General features: G+C 41.7%; 1 protein-coding gene across 2 annotated transcripts in view; it reads right to left on the minus strand.

The window, feature by feature from the left end:
* Positions 1-1,085: 1,085 nt before the first annotated feature.
* The window catches only part of MECOM (MDS1 and EVI1 complex locus), a 348,406-nt gene continuing 323,384 nt past the window's right edge, over positions 1,086-26,107 (minus strand). For both annotated transcript variants that reach the window (XM_056358820.1, XM_056358821.1), the window contains 10 exons: positions 24,492-25,854; positions 22,398-22,485; positions 19,422-19,448; positions 12,049-12,215; positions 10,588-10,665; positions 8,679-8,848; positions 7,434-7,578; positions 4,431-4,667; positions 3,685-3,871; positions 1,086-2,752 (listed from right to left, as the gene is read on the minus strand). In XM_056358820.1, coding sequence (XP_056214795.1) covers positions 2,618-2,752; positions 3,685-3,871; positions 4,431-4,667; positions 7,434-7,578; positions 8,679-8,848; positions 10,588-10,665; positions 12,049-12,215; positions 19,422-19,448; positions 22,398-22,485; positions 24,492-25,854 — 2,597 coding nt within the window. In that variant the 3' untranslated portion in view covers positions 1,086-2,617. The remainder of the gene's footprint in view (positions 2,753-3,684; positions 3,872-4,430; positions 4,668-7,433; positions 7,579-8,678; positions 8,849-10,587; positions 10,666-12,048; positions 12,216-19,421; positions 19,449-22,397; positions 22,486-24,491; positions 25,855-26,107) is intronic.

The following is a 26,107-nucleotide window of genomic DNA, read 5'->3' on the forward strand; positions in this document are numbered from 1 at the left end:
TCCACCCCCCCAAGCCCCTTTCATTTAGGGCAACGGAGAGCAGAGCTGATAAGAACTGTCATTGCATCACATTAAAGGGGAAAACGATCTGGAAAGTTGTTTGCAGATAAAGCTTGACTTGATTAATCTATTTGTTCTCTTTATTTGGCAGAAACCTGAACCCAAGTTTCAGGGTGACTTTAACTGCACTAAAAATAATAGCCTATTTATGCAATTATCTGCAGGTACCTGACCATTAGCTCAGGCCAGTGAGGTGAGTACAAGAACATGCACACAGGCGCTTCTTTTTTTTTTTGTTATTATTTTGGTTTGTTTCCAGGTGCAGCTTAGGCTTCCTGCATGGAAACCCTTGGCCTGCAGGCCCCAGCTGGCCACCAGCTCTGTCGGTGCCCCTGTTGCTACATGATGGTTATTGAACAAGTCAAACCAAGGCTGAAGACAGGAATGACATATAGAGCTTATTCTGAAATGTAATTTAAGGACCTGGTCGGCTATGAGAGGCCTTCGTGTACTGAAATGGGCTGAGGGAGGAGCACCCTTCTGCCTTGGCCTGCAGACAAGGCCTCCATCTTTGGAGGTACTTTTGCCTAAATGGACCTAATTTCTTTTTTTTTTTCTTTCTTTTAGACCCGAAAGGGTTAATTCCATGCAGTTAAAAGCCCATTTAGCTTCTCAGCTTTGGATTTTTATCATTCTGGTGAGTCAACATTTTGCTGTTAGCCAGCCAAGCTGACGTCATCCCCATGAGCAGCAGGCAGGTGCATCACCAGCCCTAGCTCAAGGCTCTACAACAGCTTTTAAAGGTGAACTTACACCAATCCCTCCTGTAAAATGACTTAAATATTTCTCTTTTTTAAGGTAGTGTTTTGAAGCTAAAAGGACTGATCTAAAACCCTCCAATGGTCTATGGAAAGACTCTGGTTTGGGTCATAGTTGCATGACCAAGCCCAAGACGCTTTGCAATGCCCCACCTTCTGGTTACCCTTATCCCCCTGATTCCACAGTGTCTTTGCTCCCCAGAATGCAGACAAAATATGCCATTTTTGCACTGACCCAGACATAAAATAAGACAAGAAGGAAAAAGATCCCTTCAGTTTTGTAGTCCTTTATTATTTTTTTAAGTTGATCCTCCCATAGTAATGTACTGAAATGCGTAACAGTTACATTGTACAAAGCATTTAAAGAAAGTACCTCAACTTGCCGATTATTTCAAAATGAGATTATAAACAAAAGGAAAAATAAATCTGGTCCCTCACTAAAGGCCAAAAAAACCCCAAAAATAACTGAATACCTTCCGTTATTTATTTTTTTTAAAAACATAAATTTGGAACACTTCATCTTACAAATAGGATTAACATGAACATAACATCACACAAGCTCGCAGACAACCAGCATAAAATATTGGGTACAGTTTTTTAATCAGAAGAATCATGCTTTCATGAAGAAATTATAACTGTTTATACAATCGAATCAATTTACTGTATTACAAAAAAAAAACCAAAACCTAAGTCGCATCTATTAGTTATTTAGTTCATTAAAAGGCAAAAATAAAATAAAAGAGGAATGTAAGAAAATTTCAAACACTGTTTTGCACTCCCATATACACAGATCAGTTCACCTCACTTTTTTTGAAGTACATGGGTGCCTTACATCGTAACGCAGTGGGGGACTGCAGCAGTGCTGTTTGTTATAGGAACAGTGCTATTTTAATCAACAAACAATCGTTTGCCAACAAATAAATACATGGTACACACAACACAAAGAAGAAATTAGAGGGTAGGGGGGAAAAGGAAACAATACAACAAAATAGTGACATGATTGTCAAAAATTAAAATCTCCTTACAATGATTTGAACTAGTGGTGCTGTCGATGAACGTGGTGTTTTCACGGAATTATCTGGATGATTTAGCTTCTTGGAGTAGTGAACATTCATAGTTTACAATATACACAAGCCTCTTATGTATTGTTTCTCAGAGTTCTTTTTTTTCTTTCCTTTTTTTTTTCCTTGTTTTTCCTTTTTTCTTAACAATGCAGTTGAGAAGGCAAAAGAATTACGGAGCGAACAAAATATTCCCTGTTACTTCTTTCTACATTTACGATGGATAGTGTGCATTTGATAGAACTATTTTCTTTCTTTGAAGGGCTAAAATGCATAAAGCTTTAATGAAGAGATTTGTACATAAAAGCAACTGTTCCCAATCCTGTGTCAAACTATCTTATACAAAAAGAAAATCAATTCAGTTCCTACTTTAAAGGAGTGCCCATGTGTGTATCAATGCAGTCTTAACCCTTTTGCCCCTGCCCCTCAAAGCCGGGTGAACTGGAAGACACTTTTTCCCGGCCCCAGTTTACATAATCCACTGAAACATTTTTTTTTTTTTTTAAGTCGCATTGATCCTCCAGAAGTCAGCAGCTGCCTTTGCTGTGCAAAACAAAATATTGAGAATAAATAGTTTCTTTCTTTTTAAAATTATTCAGTTTAAGGTCACCAGACTTTAAATGAGTGACCCTGCAGATTTATAAGGCATTCTGCTCAGCAGTCTTTTAAATAGTCATATATGAAAGAGCCATGCTACTGGTTTGGACTTGGTCCCATTCTTGGTAAGACTTCACAATGTCATACGTGACTGATGGATTGAATGGCACTGGATTCTGCAGCAGCTCTCGCCATACTGTGCCACATATTGGGAGAATTGTGGGATGCAGAATGAAGGGAGTCCTTGTCTGAGAGAGAAAGCATCATCGCATACGCCTGGACAAGGAAAGAAGAAGGACAAAGAGGTCAGGATCCTGCGGCATGGATCTGAGCTTGGACCCGTGCCACCTCTACACAGTTAGGGCATCATTTAGGCTACGACTGCTATTCTCAACTTATTTTTTAAAAAAATAAAACACATTAGGTAGAACCACTGTCAACATTTCCACTGACACTTTTGACTCACTAATAGTAATAATAATTTCTGCTTTCATCTGGCTTCACAAAGCTCTGAGAAACCTTTGATAGTAGACAAGGTCCCAGAGTCTCCTCTGCCTTCAGATTCTTGGCACAGGAGGCAGATTTCAAGAGCCTGAGGAATCACATTATCCCTTGGCTGGTCCTGTATTTCACCAGATAAAAGTCTCCTTTGCTGACCTTTTTCTACAGGCATTCTCTGCAGTTTTAAAAACTGGAATCTTTTAAAGGGGCTAAAAAGACCCATTCTAATTAACGTTTTAAAAAAAATCAAGAAATAGCACTAAGATATCACTCTAGTTATTGCTGTTTGAAAAAAATGTTGAGGACCTAGAGGCAGTAACATCCAACAGACTATTAAAAAAAAAAATACCAAAAAGCCAAGCCAGCCAGATGATCGAGTCATACCCCTGCAAGGCTGCAGCTAAACTCCCTGGCATCAGTGTGACCATGCCAGCTGTCTGAAGGCGGAGTAGGACTATCTCTTAACGTGGCATCTCTGCAGGTGGCAGATGGGAACAAAAAAAAAGGTAAGAAAATCCTCCACTATCAGGGACCAGAGCACCCACCACATCTCCCAGGTGCAGGGAGAGGTCGGGGCAGGCTGAGGTCTGCGGACGTGGAGCACAGCCCTGTTTGACAAAGCTGAAACGGCCTTGCCTGCCACATACTAACAGTTTAATCCTTCAGGTATTTGGCGACAATAACATTTTTACTGAGTTAAGCTTTACCTGGGATTTGGATTTCCTGTACAACGGCTGTTTTAGGTCCTCTGGCAGCTGGGAAGTATTGAAAGCTGCCAATTCAGCTTCACTATATTGATTTTCTTCCATTTTCCTCATTTTGAGGCTATCTGTGAAGTGCCTTATGTGGTCCAAAGCCGAAAGTCCAGTCTTATTATACTCCTCCTCTTTATACCTACAAAAACACCACAGAGGTTTTAATGTCAGCTAAACAATCCTCTCCACCTTCCCTCGTCCTCCTCAGATTTACACATTTGAGCTATTTCTCCCCTTTTTCAAGTTCATAAACCACATTGCCCTGTGGAATTCTGACCCTGAAATAAAAGAAATTCTCCTTTCTTTTGTAAAGAGGAGAGGGTGGGCAGCAGGAGAAGGGGAGGGAGAGGTCACCTCTCTCCTGTTGTCTCCACAGCCTTTCACAAGACCATTATGGGAGATGCAGGTCAGTTTATAGAGCAGATAACGTCTCTCCCATGAATGTTTCCTGTCTCACCCACAACCTGACAATAGCTCCCCGAGCACAGTTATTTTTCCTCTTAAGGGCTACAGATTGCATGAAGAGACTGAAAACAGGGCTGGTATTGACCCAAACACAGACGCACGTTGCTATCGTAACTGGGAAGCTGGCTACTTCGGACTGGTTCCCACGGCACACAGTTTGGTGCTGGCACTCTTGTATGGTGTATTGTTTTTATTCCGCATATTGGGCACACCAATACTCGGAAGGAACCAACCTGCCAGGGGAAGCTTTGCAGTTCATGTCCAAAGTACTCGTTTCCTCGTAATCCTCCTCTGGAGTCCCCTCATGCATGTCACTTGTAACAGGCTCTTTGACTGTTTTCCCTGCAATTTCACTCTCTTCATCTTCTTCGTCCATCATGACTTCATCTTCTGCCTCCTCGTCATCCAGCAAATCTGAGTTCTGGCTGGCTACCATGGCTTTTTCATCCTTAAAGTGGCTGCCATTCATTCTGAAAGTACCAAAACAAACCCAGACAATAATCACAAATCAGTTACAAAAGCTCCTTACCAGCAGATCGTCGGAGGCAGATCTGGAAAAGATCTGTGCCAGCAGAACAAAATTATTTATGTATTTCATATCTTGTTTATCTTCAGACATTTAGGCAGTACTGGAGAAAATTTCACTCAAAAATCAGTTGAATGTTACAGTACCATCAGCATGGGATTTTCCTGTTACTCTGCTAAAAACTACTGTTCAAGCAGAGATATGTTCAGATATCCATTCCAAATTTTCTCACGCATTATTTCATCTCATGTTTCCAATCATATATGTACTCTGGGCAAAACAACTCATTGCCTTTTAACAAAAGCTTTAGGGGCCAAGAAACTCTGAAAATCAGATCCGGCATTTTCAAAAATGACATCCAATACTCCATGCAGAGTTTTAAAGTCAAAATTACATGCATAATTAATTTGGTACACTACCACCCATTTGGAAGCATACTACTTCACTGAACGTATGGATTACATACATGGGAACCTAAAGGACTTCAGCTGAAGATCTGAAGAGTGGTGTGCAATATTGCCACCACACTGAACTACATTATCAACTGATTTGAAGGGTAAGAAGTAATGAAAAGAAAGGTCGTATAGCATTTTAAGTGCATTTATTCTTATTAAATGAGTAATTATAGCAATACGCACATGGAAAACCATTTGGTCTACCCACTATTCTTACGTTGTCCTTTGCTTTCAGACAATGACTTCTCTTAAGTACTTCCTAGGGGATTTTATCAAGGACATAATACCCACGCTGAAGTAGGGGCCCATTTGCTAATGGCCTCAGCCCTGTAGGATCCTGAGCATCCACAGTTGCACCGCATCCTGCTGCGTTAAATGAGAGCTAAAGAAATTCAGCACCACTGCCACATCCACCAATGCATGGCCAGAGGGACTAGTGGTGCAGAAGGGCTGTACTCGGAGCCACGTGAAATTTGCGCTACCAGTGTATGTGCTCTGCCACGTTATGTATCATGGAGGCCTTGATTCATCTATTGTTCTCATTGTGCAAAAGGTCCTTACTCTTCCAGGAATACAGTTACAAAAATGGAAACTTTATTGTATGCCCGCAGTTTGCTTTAGACTTTGTGTGCTTCAAACTGTGCAGGACAATATGGAATGTACCAAAAGTTTGAGCAAGGTAAGGATGAGCCCTAGCAGCATATTTCGTATTTAATGTCTGACTTGCTGTTGTAACAGATGTATGTTATAAAAGATGTATTTCTTATGGAGCATACACAAGTGAAAGATGGTTTCTTATACAACAGCACCGTTTTCTTACACATAATACAGTTTCATCTATTTTCTGAGCAAATTCCAGCTAATTTTCATGAGCTTGGTATTGCATTTAAAAAAAAAAAAAGGCTAGGAAATGGTCTGTTTATATCAAAGTATCAAAAAATCTGAGGCTGTGCAGAGTCGGGAGAGCTGAAGCAGCCACCCCCCTCTAAGATAATCAGAGCAATATCTCTATCATCTTTTATTTAACTAGGCAGAAATAAGAAAATGTTGAGCATAGTTTGGGCTGCCAACTTGCTTATTATGCTCAATTGAGGCTGCTAGAAATGAAAGGGAGATGGACTACAACCAAAGTAACAAAAGCCATGTGATTAAGAAAACAGATTCTCTAATTATGCTTTCAAATGCAGCAATTTGCCAGGGATAAAATATCCGTCAAGAGCAGTCTGAAGTGCCAAATTTAGAAAGGAAACACTGCACAACCCAGCAACCTTTCCACTTTGCTGACTTCCTGTCGGAGGACATGTTGAGACCAGATGTGCAAGGAAAAAATCCCAAGCCCTCATTGCCAATCAAGATGGAATGAAATTTGAATATGCATGTAATCACTTAATCCAATACTTTCATGGAAATTGTGTTATGTCCACCATTTTTTTCCCTTCACAAAGGCATCTAGAAATTGAGAATACAGTGAAGTTTGTTCACCGACAGTAAGAAATTTTTGATGCTGATAATGTAACGCCCGTTCCAAAGTGCACATAATGCATACTGCAACACCAGTCTCAAAGAAATACATATAGCTGATGTGCGTATCCATGCTACAGCCTTTTCTGTTTAGCTGTATTTTTACTAGCTGAAAATATTTAGAAGTGGTCTCTCTTCTGTTAGTTCAGAAGAACTGAAACACCCACATACTTCATAAATAATAAAAGGAAAAAGTCTCTCACATGCTAGAACACTGTGGACTACCAATGCCTACCCACAACCTCACCAGCTTTTTGCTAGTCAGCATTTTTCTTGGGATTGAGTTACTTACGGGAAAGGCCTTTCAGTTATAATCTTTCATTTGATCCAAGAATTTAGCTTAGTCTATTAATTACACATTTAGATTGCATTTAAATGGTAAGGTTCTCTACATTTAGCCACAGGATATAGAATTCACCTGTTCTGCCGTGAACGTAAAAGGAGGGAATTTTGCAACAGACTTAAATTAACAATGGGAACGTGAAACTGAGAGCTCCTGATACACAGAGAAATGTGTTCATGGATGGAACCTTCTGGCCAGAACTTGCCACTGGGAATATGCTCCTGCACAATCAATACGTTTCTTTTCATAAGACACCAACACTGAAGCAACCAGATGGCTAAAATAACTCTGGCTCCAGACATCATCAAAAGTGAAAAATCCGGTTTAATAAGCTAGCAAACCTGGAAAAGGAAGAGGGGCCCCTTTTGAATGCAGATCAGATGCAACTCACCTCTCCTCTGAGTTTCGGGGGGACTGATTGTTGTGGTTGCTGTTTCCAATAAAATTCCTAATTTCTGTGAAGTAAGAGTCTTCCTTGTCGTCTAGGATTGCCCCTGTGCTTTCCAGTTCTGAGTGAGGTGAAGACGTTGCAGTACCTTAAAGCAAAACAGAGGACTTCTGTTGTTGCTCCTTCACATTTTTTATATTTAACCATTTAAATCAAATTGAAATTGCAACACTGGTTAAAATGGGTGAGAGCCAGAAAAAGTCATAGTGATCAATCAGCTTTTGGCCAGAAAACCAGTAACTAGAAGGGAAGTAGCAGTATCCATGAAGCAAAAGTGGTTTCCAGCCAAAACAACTCCTTGCATGCTGGGTGCCATTTCCATGGTTTGTTATTGCTTTTGCCAAGTATCTATTCCAACATCTCCCTCCTGTTCCCTTGTAGCTCCAAGAGTGTCAGTCAATAACTGTGTTAGACCAATGGCTGAACTAAGCAAATGGAACTTCATTTTAGCTACTAATTATGCAAACATGCTTAAAATACGGAGCAGCCATTGCCATAATCACCCAGGTGCATTAGCCCTGAGACCAGGCACAGACATCTCTGAGCATCGGGGAAAAGGCAGCTCAGCATTCTCTGCAGGTACCTGGTTATTTCCAGAGGAGCGAAACTTAGATCAAAGTCTGCAGACAGGGTTTTCATTAAACCCTGCAGATACCTAAACCAGACCAGTGATATCCACTACCTGCCACTGCCTTTGCTGCTGCTGTGCAGTGACCGATTTGCTCTGGGCTTGGGAGACATCATTACCTCCATAATAGCATGAGCTTTTCAGCTCCTGACAGTGAGAATATTTCAGAAGGTGCCAGGAAAATCTTTTAGAGTGCCCCCTGAGATTCTAAATCTAGGACTCCTATTGAAAGCCGAGTGATTGCGGAGATGGGATTAAACCAACTTTCCCAGTCTGTTCTCAAAATGCTATGGTTGGCTTAATTAAAACCAAAAGAAAAGGCATCATCCAGTCGTATTAAGTTATACAAGGGTAGAGTTTATGCTGGGATTTTCAAAGCACTTTAAATGTCAGCAGAGCTTATGCACTTACATATTTTCCAAAAAACCACTCATCGGAGCAGATGGCGCAGAACAACGTGTGCCTACTGACACTCAGTACACTGAAAGCGAGCATGCAGCCTCTGTTTATGAGCGCTGGTGGTACGCAGGGCATGCCGGGGAAGGAAAAGGCATACATACCAGACATGTTCCCGTTCTCGTGCTTTTTTAGATGTCTGTCAAGATTGGTTTGTTGACCAAAACACCTGTCACACAAGTGACACTTGAATGGCTTCTCTTTATTGTGGATGTTACGGACATGTCTCTGCAGGTTAGAAGATATGCTAAAGGATCTGTCACAGTATTTGCATCTAAAAAAAATCAAAACAAGTGGGTAGAAAAGGGTTTGTTAGTAGCTGGAAATGTAAGATTTGTCCTAAGAGACATGAACCACCTTCTGGGCTCAGCCTCAGTACCCAACTGCCGTTCCTCAGTCTCTATTGAGGCAAAACCCTCCCTGAAATAAAGACAAGTTTTGGCTGAATAACTGGAGAACTCTGCTCTTGGAATGGAGACGTCACTTCTGCGGTGGGTTTTTCAGCTTTAATTCACATTGGGCTTTATATTTCAAATACTGCCTTTAGGAATAATCATAATATTTCAGAGTTAATGGCATCAAACTAGGTAGGGTAATTGATTCCCATGTTCTGAAAACTGTTGCACGCAAAGTTGGGAAGTTTAAAAACAGTAGAGCAATAACTCTATTGTTTCATGTGCTGCCAATACAATACAATTAAACACTTTTGGAAAAAACATGAAACAGATCTCTTCTAATGCTCAAATAAGGTAAAAAGGGTTATTTCTTTTCCTATTCTAAATTACACTGTGTGATTAAATCTTTTCTTGAGGAATTAGCTTGCTCGATTGCTAATCCCAGAGGAAATTTGGTTATCTTGCAAAAACCAGCAATAAACAGTCCCAACCTTTAATACTGTGCCAATGTGAGTAGTTTAGTCTATCACTCCAGTACCAGAGGCATCAATTTTCATACTCTGTAGCGATTTGGAGTCCCTAAAGCCTTTACTGTATTGCTCTTTAAGCCATTACTAAGTCATACTATAACTATTCCAAATTCTCTGTCTGGCAACTAGCCAACAGTCTTCACCACTTTAGTTTTTCAATCTTTTACTTCTCCCATGCTTCTCTTATGCTTGTCAATGATGTCAAATTTTTTTAGTGCTGAAATCATCCATTATGCTACTAATTGCTTGTGGCTTTTATATAGTGGACGGGTATAACATGCATCAAGACCTTCCTTCAATAAAATTAGATGTGAATCTCATTTCCCAAAGAGACTAGAGGCCAAAAACATATTGTTTCCTCACAAACAATGAGCTTACTCTGCTCTTTACAGCTCATAAAATGCAGAAATTTGGTGCATTTGTTTTACTGGAACATGAACTGGCTTCTTTCCAGTTGATTCAAATTAATCTTTCATTTTCAATAAGGTGAAGCTTCTATACACATTTCTGCATGTGACTGTCCTGGACACAATATCACTACATATTCTTATCAACAAGAGAGTACAGCCACATGGGTTTTGGTTAAGCAGACCTTAGAAAGGATTCAGATTAGGCAGGAAACAAACAAATACAGTAATGCCTTTGCAACCAGGACCTTTCAAAAATCAGATGATTGACAAAACACCCAACTTCAGGCTGCAAAGAACACCACAGAGCTCCTACAAAATAACATTTTTGCAAGGGAAAATATGACCATGAGCCCTATTGAAAATCACTTCCGTCCTGCTGGTTTCAGAAGTGCCAGCTAACCCTCCAGGCAAAGGCAGGACTTGCAGACAGTGCCTGAGCAGCTGCCTAAATCAAAATAACTTCACTAACTAGGACCAAAACCTTCCCCTACCTCTGCAGCTCCAATGCTGAATTATCAGCATTGAATGCAAAAAGCCCCATTTGAGACCAAAATGCAATGGTGGGTCACCGAGGCGAAGGAGCGAGCACTGGAGCTGGCCCAGCCAGGCACCTGAACACTCATTCCCTCAATTTACCCACTTGACCACACCACAGTCAGGGGTAAGGGGTTGCTGTACCTATAGGGCTGCTCTCCAGTGTGCGTCCTCAGGTGACGTGTTAGGTTTGCAGATCTCGGGAAAATCTTGCCACAGTATCTGTGATAAAAAAAAGGTTTGATAAGACAACGCAACCTGCAATGGCTTCATCCCAATGCGAGCTGCCCTGGATGCATAGCCCAAATTGAATCGTTAACATATGGTACTACTGGCATTGCTTTGGTGCAACAACATTACAATAAAAGCATTCACTAAATGTAAGTGACTGAGACACACACACTCACACAAGAAAGGGACTGGGACTGTTGGCAGTGACCAGCTTTTCTTGTGCATAGGCAAGGGAGATACGAAAACACACCAGTTTTAAAGATCACCCTAAATTTCTAAGCTCACTACATGATTAACAGTCACATTCAGATTTGGAATCAAGAGAATCTGTTATTAAAGCCTCGGATTTCTGCCTCCCTGTAAGCAAATTTCAAACCTTTCAACCAATTCTACGTGTCAGCAAACGTGACATCATTCTGTGCATTGAATAGGAACAGAGCAGACAAGACTCAAAGACCTAATCCATCAAGGTATGTTTCTATAACAACATGTCTTGAAAGAAGGTGACATGTTTTCAAAAAGACCAGATAAACTGATATGCCAGTGTCAAACGCCTGCGCATTCTGGAGATGATATAGAGACCTAAATAATGCAATTTAAAAACCATTCTCTAAACTCAATAATATGTCACAGGAAAAATAATGGAAAAAAAAAATATCGCCAGCCCTTCCTCTTCATTCAAGTAACATATTAATATTCAGTTCATAATTATCCCAGCTCTATTAATGACATTCAGCCCATTTTTGCATGGGGACAGAGCTCACACGGCACTCTCTTTAAGTGTATGAGGGTGGTGGCTGCTCCACGTGATGACTTTGAAGATTGCATCCCTTCACTTTTAACATCCCATTTATTTTTTCACAATGAGATGTATAAGCCTTCAAAATACCCACACAGCTAATTCTACTCTCCTCGACAAAGCTCCCATTCATTTTGGTTGCACGTACAATAACTATCTTCATCGTATTTTTTTTTTTAAGTCTGTATACATAAGTCCTAATAAGTCATGAATTTTATCTCTGATCCCTTTGGATATTAAAACCAGAAGCCCGAGAAAGAACATGTCTGTAGTTTATGATCAAAAAAATCAATAATGAAAGCACACTTGTGCATATGAAAGTGATGAGAAAATTTGGAAAAAATAATTGTTTATATAATAGTTTCCACCTCATTTATCAAACCGGCATGATACAGGGCAACCTCTCTGTTTCCTAATACCAGTAATTTAATAAATAAGAACCCCAAAGCAAAAGGCTTTCTATGCTTTTTTGGGCACACACAGCCCTGAAAGACCTGCTGCGGTCCCCATCAGCTGCCCATGCAGGGTGGGCTCTGGGGGCCTGGGAGGGCGGCGCAGCGTGGCCGCGGGGCTACCTGCAGGTGTAGCGCTCCTTGCCCTTGCGCAGCAGGGTCTCGGGCAGGGCACTCGGCGGCGCGCGGAAGTTGAACATGGACGGCACCGACTGGATCAGCTCGTTGGCCTCCGGTTTCAGGGCACTGAAGCTCTCCAGCTTTTCGGCCATGTTTTCTATAGCTGACATCTGCAACAGAAGATAGCACAGAACCCGTCACAGTGAATGCTGCTGTGGCTTTCTGCCCTCACTGGAAAGCCAAAACACAAAGAACAGACACTGCCAAGAGAAAAAAAGGTGGGGGGAGGGCAAATCTACACTTGCAGTCTCAAAAATGATGGGGCACGTCAGGCAAGGTGGTGGCCACGATGTTGTCCCACTTCGAGTAACGCCCATAACCACTACAGTGGGGTTTCTCTGCAAGGCTAGCATACAGCAGAACTCCTGCCCTAATCGCTGTAATGGAAAGCTGCTTCCACACAACATCGAAATCAGTCAGTGTTAATTTCTTCTTATTTTTAAGCCTCAGCTTCTATAAAATTCCAGTTTATGCAGTCGTGCTCTGTGGCTGTGTGCTTATGAGTTTAGTCTAGTCATCCCCTCTACTGAAACCATTGGCCATTTTTGACCAAATCAACAGAAAAAATAGATTCCAAAAATAACTTAATTTGCCCAGTCAGGGTTTTGTTAAAGGACTTGCAGAGAACAAATATTGCAGAAGAAACCTTACTAACGCTAGCTCAACCAAGGGCTGCAACAAGCCAGATCCAGAAAGGCTCCGTCAGTGCCCCAGCCACATCCAACCATTCAGCCCAGTCTTCTTGCCCTTCACAGTTAAAGACCATGAGATAAAGCCATAAGAAATGAAGCTTTAATGGGTTTGGTGCCATGTGTTTACATTACCTCTTAGATGCCTCTTATTTTTCTACAACCTCCTAATATTCCTGCTCCACTTTTAGTTGCTTGTAAACTCTATGTACTTTGGGATGCCTCCACTCTTGGTTAGCTGACTGTAATTTTTAGGGATTGGGGATTAAATAATTCCTGGAGAATGATTTCCTTTAAGGTGTCTGGAACCGACCATGAAAACTGCTCCAAAATCTCAAACTTTGTCACTTGGAGAGTTCAAGACTGATGCTAAGCCTACTGATAGGTGAGAGAAACCATCTGCCTCTTCATAACGTCACAAACAAATTAAAGAAAAGAAACCCAAGATCTCACCTACACATCATAAAAAAACCACAGCATGAGCCCTGTGCGATACTTCAGTTGTAACGAAGGCGGAAATTCTATGAAAGACAAGATGCTGAACGCTCCTCAGCTGAGAACACCTTTACAGCCCTTTCTTCAAAATTCATAAGAGGTTAATCTGACTGTTGGGATTTTAAAATTCTATTTTAATCATTTGTTGTTTTTTAAAATTTTTATTTTAATGAGCAGAATCGCACGTTTGCCTCCTGGAATGACTGTTCACATCATGGTTAGCTCTGGCTTTGGGTTGGGGTTTTTTTTTCCCTTTAGCCTGTAGCCTGCCCTCTCATTTCATGCTCAGATTCCTAATGCTGAGTACAAATTGCAATGTACAGGGTACCACTGCCAATTTGCCAAATGTCTTTCATCAAACACGGTGCAAAAAAAAGAAAAAAAAAATCTCAGAGGGAAGTCAAGATACATTTACTTGTCAGGCAACAAATGTGAAAGCATTGCGAGGCAGTAGGGGCTGTAAGCTCTGGGGTTTGATTCATAATCACTCAGCTGCTAAAACATTCTCCACAGATGCAAGTGGACAGCACATTTGTCAATATGAAGGATTTTGACATGTACTGATCACAGGCGTGAGATATGTAATGATGATGCTGCTGGGAGAGGAGGTAATTCTATCTCGGCACCAAGTTGTCATTATCAACCCATACACCTCAACATTACCATATATTTCTTTTGAGACGACTTCATCTTTTTCTTTAGTCAGAATTGATTCTCAAAGCTTTTACTATAGTTTTCCCACTGCCTTTAATTCCTTCTAATTGTTCCCCACAAGACTTCATTCATCTATTTTGCAATTGCAAAAAATAAATGGTTTGAATGAAAAATGACCTTTGGCCTCTGGGCTGATTAGCAATGACAAGACAGTGCATGGGTTATGATAGCACGTTTATGGTGAAGAATAATAAGGGCATTGAGAAGTATAATAAATGTTTTATTTATGTATATTTAATATTCAAGTCAGTTTCATTACCTAGTGGTTTTAAATCATTTTTGGATGACCATTTCTCATGTACATGGTCCCCTACAGTAATATATTAAAGCAACTATTTTGCCCTTTACATTTAAAATGTCTTAGTCATGCTTTTTTTTTTTTTTTTTTTTAGTTCTTGTTTCCAGGATTTTGCAGAGGAGAAACTAGACCAATTCTTCCCTAATGTACAGCAATGCAGATCAGCACTACCTCCAACACTGCTTCCAGGATTACATCAGTCCCAAAATAGGTATGAAATCAGCATCTAATCTTAAATCCCTCATTCAGAGGAAGCACAAGCACTTCCAATTATTCTAAAGTATTACTCGCTTTCCAAAAATATGTTTCTCACCATAGGAATGACTATTGCGTTTGTTGTTTGTGGGGTTGTCTTTTTTTCTTTTCTTTTTTTTTTTTTTAAACCTGATCTATGTAGTTACCTGGTATGATTTATATTTTTCAAGAAATGCACCAGCAACAACGGGAAGCGCTCGGCCCCAAGCCTTTGCTGATACGAGGCGCTGCCACGCTGCTGCCGGCAGGATAATTACAGCTGTTACCAGCTGCTGGAGACAGGGCTCACAAGAACCAAAACTGGGGCATTTTCTTAAGAAGTCCTGGAGCGTGCTGGTGCTCAGGGCCTTCAGGAGGCAACCCCTATCACGAGATGGGTACCTGGGTTGCACGGGCTTGTTACAGCCCCTAAAATCCTGCCAGCCAGGACCCCCAACAAGCTCTCAGTTACTTTACAGGCAGGTAGGCAGCCCCTGCTCATCAGTCTAAATGCAAAATATCAACTGAGTAATATGAAATCCGGGGTTTGCTGCGCAGAGGACTAACTCAGACACTGAAACCAAGCAGGAATTTCAAACCTGCGACACAGGCTTTTGGGGAGCCGGTAGTCTGGTTTCAGGCAGTGGTTCCAGGGGATGCGCAGGAGGGTGGGCGAGGGACCGACCTTCTCCCCAGTGTCTTCTGTCATGCACTAGCAACGAGAGGTGCAAGAGCCCTAATTGGAGGTTGCATCTCGATTACAGTGTTGAACAGCCATAGGCGGCTGCTGCTCCCATTCATTTGGCTAAACCCTTTTCGAATTCATTTATATTTTTGTCAAGGAGAGTTCGCCCATTTAATTAGGTGCATATGAAAAGATACTGGCTTTTGTTCCTTCTAAGCCTTTAGCTGGATAATTCAGCTGGGTGCCCCTCATTTTTTTTTGTATTGTTAAAACTAATGAATAACCATTTCTCATTCACGTTCTGCTCACCATTCATGGTCTCACAGAGCTGGGGCACAGCTCCCTCAGGCATTTCTTTGCCAAGCTGAAAAAATCAAAATCTACTTAGTCTCTTTTTGTATGGAAGCTGTTCCCTACCTCTGATCATCATTGTTGCACTTTTTTGTGTCTTTTCTAATTCTACTATGTCCTTTTTGAGAGGGACTTCAGCTGTATTCAAGACCTGAGGGCAGTATAACATTAATGATGTTTTCAATTCCTTTCTGCTAAGCACTCAGATGATATTTTCATAGTACTATCGACTTCAAGATCTTTTTCCTGAATAACATGAGTTAAGAGTCACACTTTCCCCTCAGTATTAATGGGTACTTACTGACATTGAGTTTTATTGCTGTTTTAATCCCTGGTGACTCAGCTTTCTGCCCATCTTCTGCAAAATCTTCACAGTCAGCTTTGGATGTAGCTGTTCTCCATAAACAGTCACAAGCTCTGTACTCTTTGTCTGTTCACCCTTCTTCCCATGTCATTTATACAGAGTATGCCATAGTTCAGAGCCCAGTGATACACTGAGGTGGACCCACTGATAATCTTGAATGATTGTAAAAAAGACTAATTTGTTCTTATCCTTTTTTGCCCCAGTTTTTTTTGGGGGTGGATTTTTTTTTTCAACTAATTATTAACACAGGAAGAAGATACCTTTCCCTTTTCCACAGTGAAACTCCCTCTTTCATCTGAAACACAAAGTAGCTCTTACTCCTTCAAATACCACTACTGCTGATGGGAAAGCAAGACTTGCCCCTGTAGGAGCTGTATTGGCCACAGAGATGCTACCAGTCAGCGCCAAACTCCTGGAGCAAGCTGCCAGCAATAGCATCTGTCCTGGGAGGTTAGGTGGGTGCTCACGGCCACCTCATCCCTCCAGGGGTGGTCCCTGGGGAACACCAGGGAGGTAGGTGTGTGGCTCAAGCTGCCAGGCAGCACTTTCAGGAGGGGTCTGCACCCCAGCTGAGTGCCCAAGGACCACAGCGATCCCTGAGTGGGGCACGGGGAGGAAGGCACTGCTTGACCCCAAGGATGGGATTAGTGTAATTGCCGTGGTCACGGAGAAAGCTCTCCAAGGAGGTAGGAGAGCGAGAAGATCCTATTACATATTCTACATACAGCTATTGCCTTATGGACAAGTCATGCCTGCTGCTAATCTGAGATCAGTGAATGACAGTATTTTATATAGAACAGTAACTTTTGATTTACATATATAAGAGCTGTTGATTCTATCTGCGTCCAGATGTCTGGAAAAGGAAGCAGCTTCCCCCCACCTCCCCGAGAGGCTATTAACCTCCTACTGACGCAAACTAATATGCAGTCGCAATTCCCCAGCTCCGACTCAAAAATGCAGACATTACCATAATCGGCTAAAACAAGTATTTATAAACATTTCAACGGGCAAGATACCATCAGCAGGAGCCTTGAACATTTGTCTTAAAATTTATTAACCAATAGAAGAAAAAGTGGTATAAATAAAGCAAAGGTTTGTGGTTGCTGCTTTTTAAGAACAACCTGATGATCTGAAATAATCTAGCAGACAATGTCATGTAAAACATGACCTCATGTTTTACAAACGCGACTCCTTCATTGCTATTATCACAAAAACAACTGATTTTATGGCTGTAACTCATGGGAAAAAAAATTGTTCAAATGTTTGCTTTCTATTTTTACTAGTGTTATTTAGAGAAATACTGAAAACCCAACTACTAAAGCTCAGGATTTCTCCCTCCCCAGTTCAAGTTATAATGCTTTCTGTAAAAGCTACAACTTGTGAATGTGTTGTCCTGAAGCTGTGTGCATTTGGACATCCAGCCATGGAACTTGGCTGAGCTATATTCATGTTCAAGGGATCTATCACACGTGGCTGAACTCTGTGAAGCAGTAGTGAGAAACTCATGCTGATCTGCAGCATAGTTCTGCTATAACTCTATTTGTATTAATGCAGTTGGTGGGGATTTAACTGATCTAAAAGAATGGATCATGCTAAAATAAGCCCAGTAAAATAAAAGCTCTGTTAATGCACTCACCAAATCTCCTTTTTTTTTTTTTTTTTTTTGTAAAATTAATTATTTACAATTACTCTCCATAAAACTATTGCAAATAAAGTCTGACTATAACTACAAAACCTCTTTACAGCCACCTTCTCTTGATGGGACCAGAGAGGATGAAAGAGTCTATTGACTAAATAAATTGTGATCCATTCAGGAGAGGGTGTTGCCCATTGATTTGTACGATAGGGTTCCTGCCAAACAATGAAAAACAGTCCGAAATAATCTTGAAATATATGGCACACGCAACTGCAAACGAAGATAAAAAGGCTCATGTGACATATTCAAATATCTCAAGATGAAGATTCATCCATGAATCAGCATCCTGCTCTAGGCACTTTATGTTTTAAAGACCTATTTCTGCTGCAGCTGCTCAAAGCACTAGCATGGCCAGGAGACAAACGAGATGATGGAAATTTGAGGACCAAGCCAATGTCAAGGAAAGCAGACAGAAGAAACAGACTGCACTGGGTTTTTTGACTTCCCAAATAAGCCCAAATAAAGCTACTTTTCTGAAAGCAGGGGATTCAAGGCGCCTGGCCCAAATCACAAATCCTACCACAGCTCCTTCATGTGCTACACTGAATTCTCTCTACTGCAAAGAAAATGTTTGGGAACCACCTCTTGTGCTCTCCCAGTCCGGCATCTAACCCCACCTCCTATCTGTTGAGCTCATTCAGCATCTGTGGGTGCCCACAGGAGCCCTTCAGTGCCTGCTTAGCTCCTGTCATCTCAGGATCCTAGTGCATCTTTTGCAGCTGCATAAACCACTGCTTTACAGGAAGAAAATGGGATTAAAAGCCATGTGTATGCATGGGTCCACCGCTGCTTTTGAAGCATGGAGAAGGGCAGGGCTAGGAGCCAATCTGCAGGGGCAGTACCTCTGAGGGCTCCCGCACTGGCCCCATACAGACATGCACGTGGAAAAGTGTACATGTGAAATCCTGGCTTTGTCTTGTGAAACTAGTCCACGTTGCCTCTGAGTGATGAAGGAGAGTGAGTCAGGACCCAAGCCGCAGCCGGCTGGCTCCAGCTCTCCCTTCTGAAGCCCAAAGGTTGGGAATAATCTGGGACAAGTATTTATGGGTTCAGTGCTGCAGCTGAAGAGCCAGCAATGCAAGAGCAAAACACGGTGGTATTTGAGTTGCATCTGTGAAAGCAGTTGCTGTGGCTCTTTTTTCATGAAGAATTTAGACATATTAAAAATAATGTTTTCTAAAAATAGAAGAGCAAACTCAAATTTATCCCACAGTACTAAAAGCACAACTCCTGTTCGCATAAGGGGGACGATGTAAGTATACACACAGGACAAATTTGACCCAAACACAGCAAACAAATGGGTGTTGTATTTCTGCTTTAAGTACAGCAATGAGCAATTAAGCTCAAAACTTTAAAGCTATTAAAGTGACTAAGTCCCATTAAGCTCAATGCCAGATAGAAACGTGAAGTTCTCTGAGGCTCTGTGTTTTAATATCTCAAATGCAGATTAAATATTTATAACTATTGCAACCTAAGATTTCAGCCTGAAAATTTCACTGCAATCTGAAGGAAACGGCTTGGACCAATTTCAGTTAATTATAAAGAAAAACTGCATTTTGTAACTCTCAGGTAAAGCTCCCATTGCCTTCACCAAATAAAACCGGCAGGATTAGGTAGGTAAAAATAAAGCCAATTTGACATAAGAGGACATTTATCTGCTACAGCTACAACACTGTGTAGGAAAGCCTGGCATGCTCCATAATTGAGTGGTAAGTTTTCTTTCATACTATATTTTTCTTATGCAATTTATTTCACAATGATTAAATCAAAAATATAAGCAATGAACTTACCCAAATTCTTTGATCAGGCAATTGGAACTGGGAGCAAAATTGAAACAAAAACAACACATTATTCGTGCATTGGAACCCTCATTGCAATCAATCTACTAATTAAGATTTTATTTAGATACTAATTAAAATGTTATTCTGAATGATTTGTTGCATCGGGGTATTCTCTCCCTAAAAATACAATCCTTGTAATGGCAAATTACTGTGAAATATCATTAAATGATGTAATTTTCCTAGCTGTTGGGCCACTGCCACTAGAAGGAATTTTGCCCAGACAGGGACAGTATAAGGGCTGCAGGGTTTATATCCTTAATCTCTACTTCTGAAGCCTATTTTAAAGATCCATCTGTTAGCTGTCACTTTATATAGTTTAAAAAAAATAATTTTTTGCTTCATCAGATGGCCCATTTCAGAAACAAATTCACCTACAGATACACAAACTTGTAGGACACAAACAATAATTTTGTTCATGTTTTACGCAGACAAATACTGCCAGCAGAAAATGAAAACTGTCGGTGCACTCCACACCTGTACTTTTACAGGGGTGAACAGGACTATAAAGGAAAAACAGCTTTTCTGCAACTGTTCCCCAGTCCTCCATAAATACCAAGTCAAATTCTGCCTTTGCAAACAGGAGACTCTTTTCTATTAAAGGCCGCAAAATAGCAGATTTTGGCATTTACTTTTTTGACAGGACATGTGATGGTGGTTTAGTTTTCTTTTACAATGTACTAAGAGCGCATGTTGCACTCACGACCTTTGTATCCATCCACCTCACACCAAGTTAAAGACGTCATCCCTAGCAGCTAGATAAATGATAAAATGAAAGCCAGCTTTTACCATGGATGCTTGTTTTCTTTCTATTGCAAAACGAGAAATGTGAAGGAATAGGTCAAGCACGGCAGGCGCACAGCTAGCCTTCCCTCCTGGCAGAGGGGATGGCTCTGCCCCTCCTCAGCTGGCACCTCAGCAGGGAGGTGGCATCCTGCACCTCCTGCTCACCCTGACGGACTTGGTGACCACACTGGGACCTTCCTCGGGCACCAACAATAAACAACTCTGTCAAAAAACACGAAGGCTGAAATCCCGACATCCTGCCCACTAATGGAAAAATGCCCAATGTCTCCATTTCACCTGCACGCCTACAGCATCCTTGCCTAGCTCCCATTAGCTCTTCTCTAGTTCCCCGTGTAACTCAGGCTCATGCAACACTGCATAGCAGAGTACCCAACTCCTTCCCTGCCCACCACAGCCAAACTCCTAACAGTGCATTTTAGTTTCCCTTCCCACCCACTGACCACGCTACCTACCACCATCATCACACCAACCTGTGGCAAAACCTTCATTTTGAATCCAGCTTGAATCCTTGAATCCAACTTCACTAAACAACACAGATTTACACCTCAAAAGCTAGCTAGCACTAAGCAAAATAATAGTTTCTTCCATCAATACAGCACCTAATATGCCATCATTTAAATAATTTACTATTAATTTGCAGCCCCTTAGCTGCTCTAACACAATCACACACTTAATGGAGAGGAACCAGCCTGGTTTGACAGCAGAGGACACAGAGGCTCGAGCTCCTGTTTGTGTGTTCGTGCATTAGCACTATCTGCTGCAAAATGGGGATTGTAACTTGTTGCTTTGCAACTTTGGCAAATAAGGTAACTTGGCAAGAGGTGCTGAGCTGCTACTAAATCTTGTTGATAAATTCTTAGTGACTTTAATGCCTAATAGATTCATCAATTCCTTCAGGCACTGGATCTAGAACGGGGTATTTTTCTGCACTCTCCACCCATGCAATAGCATTATGCTTGTGCATCTGCAACTATACGTGCCATCAGCTGCTCTTCCCAGTTCTGCAGAAATCCCGTATTTCAGAATATATTCCATACAACTTAGGACATAACAACTGTTGACTTCACTGAGAGAGAAAAAAAAAAGAAATGCAAGAAGGGGCAGATTATTGGCATGTTACGCCCAGGAATTCAGAGGAAGCTGAACCAGCTTCTGAAGCAGCTCCTGGTTGTACACTTAAAATACAAGATTTGTATGGGGTGTCATTAGTAGGATGAAGCAGCCCGTAGTCAGCAAGCAGTTCAAAATTCCCAATACCACAGAGCATTTTATTTCAGGCATAAGATTTAACCCAAAGTCTTAGAAAAATCCCCTTGGGCAAGGAGGAGGAAGACAAAATGAGGGTGCAGTGCTGTTGAAGAAAAGCAATGTACAGTTCGCATACATGTCCTATTTCTATACTACGTACATATTGCAGTTGTTACACCATATTTAGGGACACTCTCCTAAATTTTTGTTACTCAGCAAATAAGCAGCAGGATTACAGCCTATGAACAAGACAGCAGCCCTCTCATATAGCATGTCTTCAGGTACGGAGGAGCAAGGATCTACAAAGTCACCGCACACACTACAGCCCACCACAGGTACCTAAGAAAGATGGAGTATTTGCATGACGAGACTTGAAAGCATTGGGTGGAAGGTTTTATCTCTTTTCTAGGAGTCCTTAAATATTGACAACTGGGATGCTCAGCTTTGCTGGCCCAACTTTGAATCTACATATCCTCCTTGCAGCCACTGCTGACTCCACCACAACAGCCCAGCGCAAGGAGAGTGCTGAAGAAGACATGGGTAGCTCTAAGTGTTGGTAGCTAGCGCAAGGAGAGTGCTGAAGAAGACATGGGTAGCTCTAAGTGTTGGTAGCTACACTACAGTTTTGGAGGAACACAATTCTAAAACATACATGTAGTTTGTATCTGGCTTCCTCTATAATCAAAACATGTTGTTTCATCTGCAAAACATCAAGAAGCTCAGAACAATGCTTATGCTTTCCACCACAATGGTACAGCAAAAACTGTGTGTTTTAGGAAATCCAAAAATGACTAAGACTGCATTCATTTCTCTGCACCTGCTTTGAAGCATCAACAGGCTTGTTTACAACATCAAAATTCCGAAAATACTTACTTGTGGATGAAACAAGAATCCTGGGGAAGGTCTCAAGTATTTCTCTTTTAAAGCTTCCAGTGGGTCAGTTAACTTTCTTTTTTCTACTCTGTAAATGTTAAAATTAGATTTGCTTGTGATGAATCAGTCTCAGATATTAATAATTATACATCTACCAATGTTTAAAATAGTCAGTTATACATCAAGTAATTTGTTTCTCAGAGATAATCGTAAAAGATAAGGAAGTACAGTCAACTCTCGATGCCTGCATACAGCTCATTACTGTGGGTGGGGGCTGTGAATTGCCATTAAAGGGAGATTATATCATTTATATAGGAAATAATTCCATTTCAAAAGACTGGTAGTAATTATAATAGGAACGACTAACTACCGAGCACTCTTCTAAAGTGATAAGGCAACCAAGTGTGCTCTCCACTCAGAGGAGAGGAATTCAAGGCAACAGGAGCCTTGAGCAATGGGTCCTTTCTCATCTGCCCATGCAAGACATCACAGGCACCATCCTGGAAAACTTTCCTGCATGGCCACACACGAGCAGGGTGAGAAAGCCGGGCTTGTGGGGACACACTGAATCTGATATGCCAGCAACAAGGACTGTGATCAGCTCAAGTGGGCATTTACGCAGCGAAACACAGTGTGGATAATTCAGATGCAGCATGGAAGTTTGAGGATTTTGCTTGATATGTGCGGTTCATGGGACAGATCCTCTTATCCATACATAGATATAACTCAGGGCAAAGGAAGGCTCAGTAGCCACTGGCCTCATGCTGTGCTGTCAGATTTGTACAGATTTCATTAGTTTCTAATGCAGGACCATAAAACACGGATCATTATTTCCACTGCTTCAGGCATTTAAAAAGAGTATGACGCAAAGAAAACCTATAGTCTAATTCAGATATCAATCTGGCATGAATAAAACCATCTCAGTAAATAACATCATATCCTGTTTCCTCATAATGCATACCTGTTGTCTTATGCGACAGCACTCTCCAAAAACTTTGCCCATAGCATTTCTTTTTCAGATAAAGAAATTAATATAATTTACATGGCAGTAACTTTCTTTTTTTTTTTTAGCAATAGGCTTTAAAATCAGTCATTTCTATAACAGACAAATATTTTTATGGCTAATAATTTTCTAAACTAATTTAGATGCATGACTTTGGCTGGTTTCAGATGCACGAGCAGAAGGCGAAGGGCAAAGAGGGGCTGACGTACACAGGAAGCAGGTGAAATCCAGATCCCAGTGAGATCTGTCTCAGCACTGCTGGGAAACACTGAGGGGTCAGGATTTTACCACTGGTTTTTAAAACCCCAGCTCACTGGCAGTGTCTGCTTGTGCACCCGTCAAAGCCGCAGACAAGGCTCCCATTGATTTCATAAGGTAGATCAGATTAACTAGCCCGCCGGTTAGGCTTTGTACACACAGGGACACTGCACCTTCAATTATATTAATGAAATGCCTGGAGAAATCAACCCATTGCTCAAAAAAGGGTAAAAAAGGGCCGAAATCACTCTTAATTTCCGTACTGTTTATACACTTTAGGACAAATTTGCTTCCTTGTTGTACTTATGAGATACTCCTATTTAATTCAGGAGGCATCAGAAAGGTGGTGTCCAGGTGGCACCCTGGTGAGATGCGCTGGAATTTCCAGGGGAAGGCTGAGGGCAGTCAAGGAAGGTGGGCAGCATTTTGGAAGAAAAGGAATTTGGGGCAAACCAGTGGTGTCAAATACACAGTAAATAGACAAACATTCAATACTGATGCCAATTCACTTATGGGTAAGAGAAAACATTCAACTTCTGCATGTCAAGTTACGCAATTGAAACTAATGACCCACGGCAATGAGGGCAGTCATGAAGACTTGCTAATTGCAGCGTTAGCAGAGCCAGGGTTCGCTGCGAGCAGCTCAGATTTGAGGCGGGGTGCACAGGTTTGCATGCAGCCTGGGCCACCCCATGCCTCAGGGGTGGGATGATGCCTCCAGGGCCAGTGGGAGGGGGATGGGATGTGGTTGTCCTGCCTCCGTGGGCAGGTGGCCCTGACAGACCTAGCTGCCTGTACCAAAGGATGCCGAAAGGCAGCGGATAGTCTGTTACCTGTAAATGGGATCCATAAAGAATGGGGTGGGCCTGGCGTGCTGCAAGGAGGACTCCGAAGCTTTCCTTTGCTCGAGGTCACCTCCTTTCTTTTCTCCAAAGACGTGGTTTTTCCGAGGCTCGGCTTGTTTTGTGCCACTGGCTCGACTTCTGCTGCCCATGCTGAGATCTAGAGGCTGGTCCTGGCTTGCCGCAGAGGGGGCTGCTGGCTTTGAGGGTATGGGAGTAAGTGGCTTCTCCTCCTTACGCTTTATGGTGAGGTCAAAGGGAGACTCAGAGCTTCCCTTTGGAATCTTCTTTATTTCACTGGGTGATTGGGGCTCCACTTTCAAGGGTAACGGTCTCAAGTCTCTATCAGGAAATGGATACATTGATTGAGAGAATGCTGGAAAAAATGGGAGGGGAAACATGGAAGGGTAAGGTAAGGCTCCGACTTTTTTGTCTTGCAGCCCCACAAGTCCTGTTGAACCAAAGTACTTTTCAGCAATAGAAGCAATAGCCTTTATAGAATCATTCACCGCTCCTGACACCGCAGTCTGCTCCTCTAAGGATGGTGAGAAAATGGAATGATTGCTGTGGTCTTTCTTATTATTTATTGAAGCCAGGCTCTGCAGAGAGCTTACTTTGTCTTTGAACATTTTACCATTTTCTTTAAATTTCTCTTTCTCACTTTCAATGTCACTTTCCAGATCAGAGCCCGAGGTGGTTTCCAGGTCACTGCCACTGGGGGTACTGACATCGTCAAGGTCAAGGTCACTACTCTCTGACTGGTCACTGAGTTTCTCATGCGGCCTCTCTTCAGAGGACCTCTCTGGTTGAAGCTCCACTGGCTTATTCTCCCCTACTGATGGTTGCTTATTTAGTGCCTTCAAAATATCCTGGGTGGCTGGCAGTATCTGAGGATTTGTCATGAGGGGACTTTGACTTTTGTTTGTCTGATCTGCGCTCGGTAGTCCTTTAACAGGAGAACTAGTAGGTAGCAAAGGTGGCCTGTGGTACAAGCCTGAAGGAAACAGACCAGGGAAGCTAAAAGAAAATCCAGGAGCTGTTGGAAAGGTAAGACCAGCAGGATGCCTATTGGCTCCAAAATAGTCAGCAAGGCCCGGATTTGCATGATTCATATTAACCATGGACGTTTTATCCATAGCTGGGGTTCCAGGAAGTGAAATGCCTTGGCCAAAAAATCCTCCTGCTGCAAAATGGTTCTTGCCCTCACAAAATCTCCTGTGTTTATTTAAGGAAGACGTAGTGCTGAACATTTGTCCACAGTCTTTGCACTTGATTTGGGTTCTGCAATCAGCATGCATGCGCTTATGACGACAAAGGTTTGAAAACTGAGTATAGGATTTATGGCAGACCTCACCTGTATGTAAACAACAACAACAACATATCTCAGGCTTTATGGTAATTGCCCCCACCCTCAAAATTTTGCAAATAACACCACTTTTTTACCCACCAAATGTCAATTAGGAAGCCGTAAGGAGAAGTCTGGTGCCCAAATGCACAAAAAGCTATTGGTCTCTTCCAAAGCAAGGCATCCAAGCAGACAAATGCCTAAAGACAGCACCAAAACCCACTCCAACAAACCAGAAAAGGCCTTAAATCACTAAAAGACA

The sequence above is a fragment of the Falco biarmicus genome, chromosome 13 (assembly GCF_023638135.1).
Source record: "Falco biarmicus isolate bFalBia1 chromosome 13, bFalBia1.pri, whole genome shotgun sequence".
In the NCBI taxonomy this organism is placed as follows: Eukaryota; Metazoa; Chordata; class Aves; order Falconiformes; family Falconidae; genus Falco; species Falco biarmicus.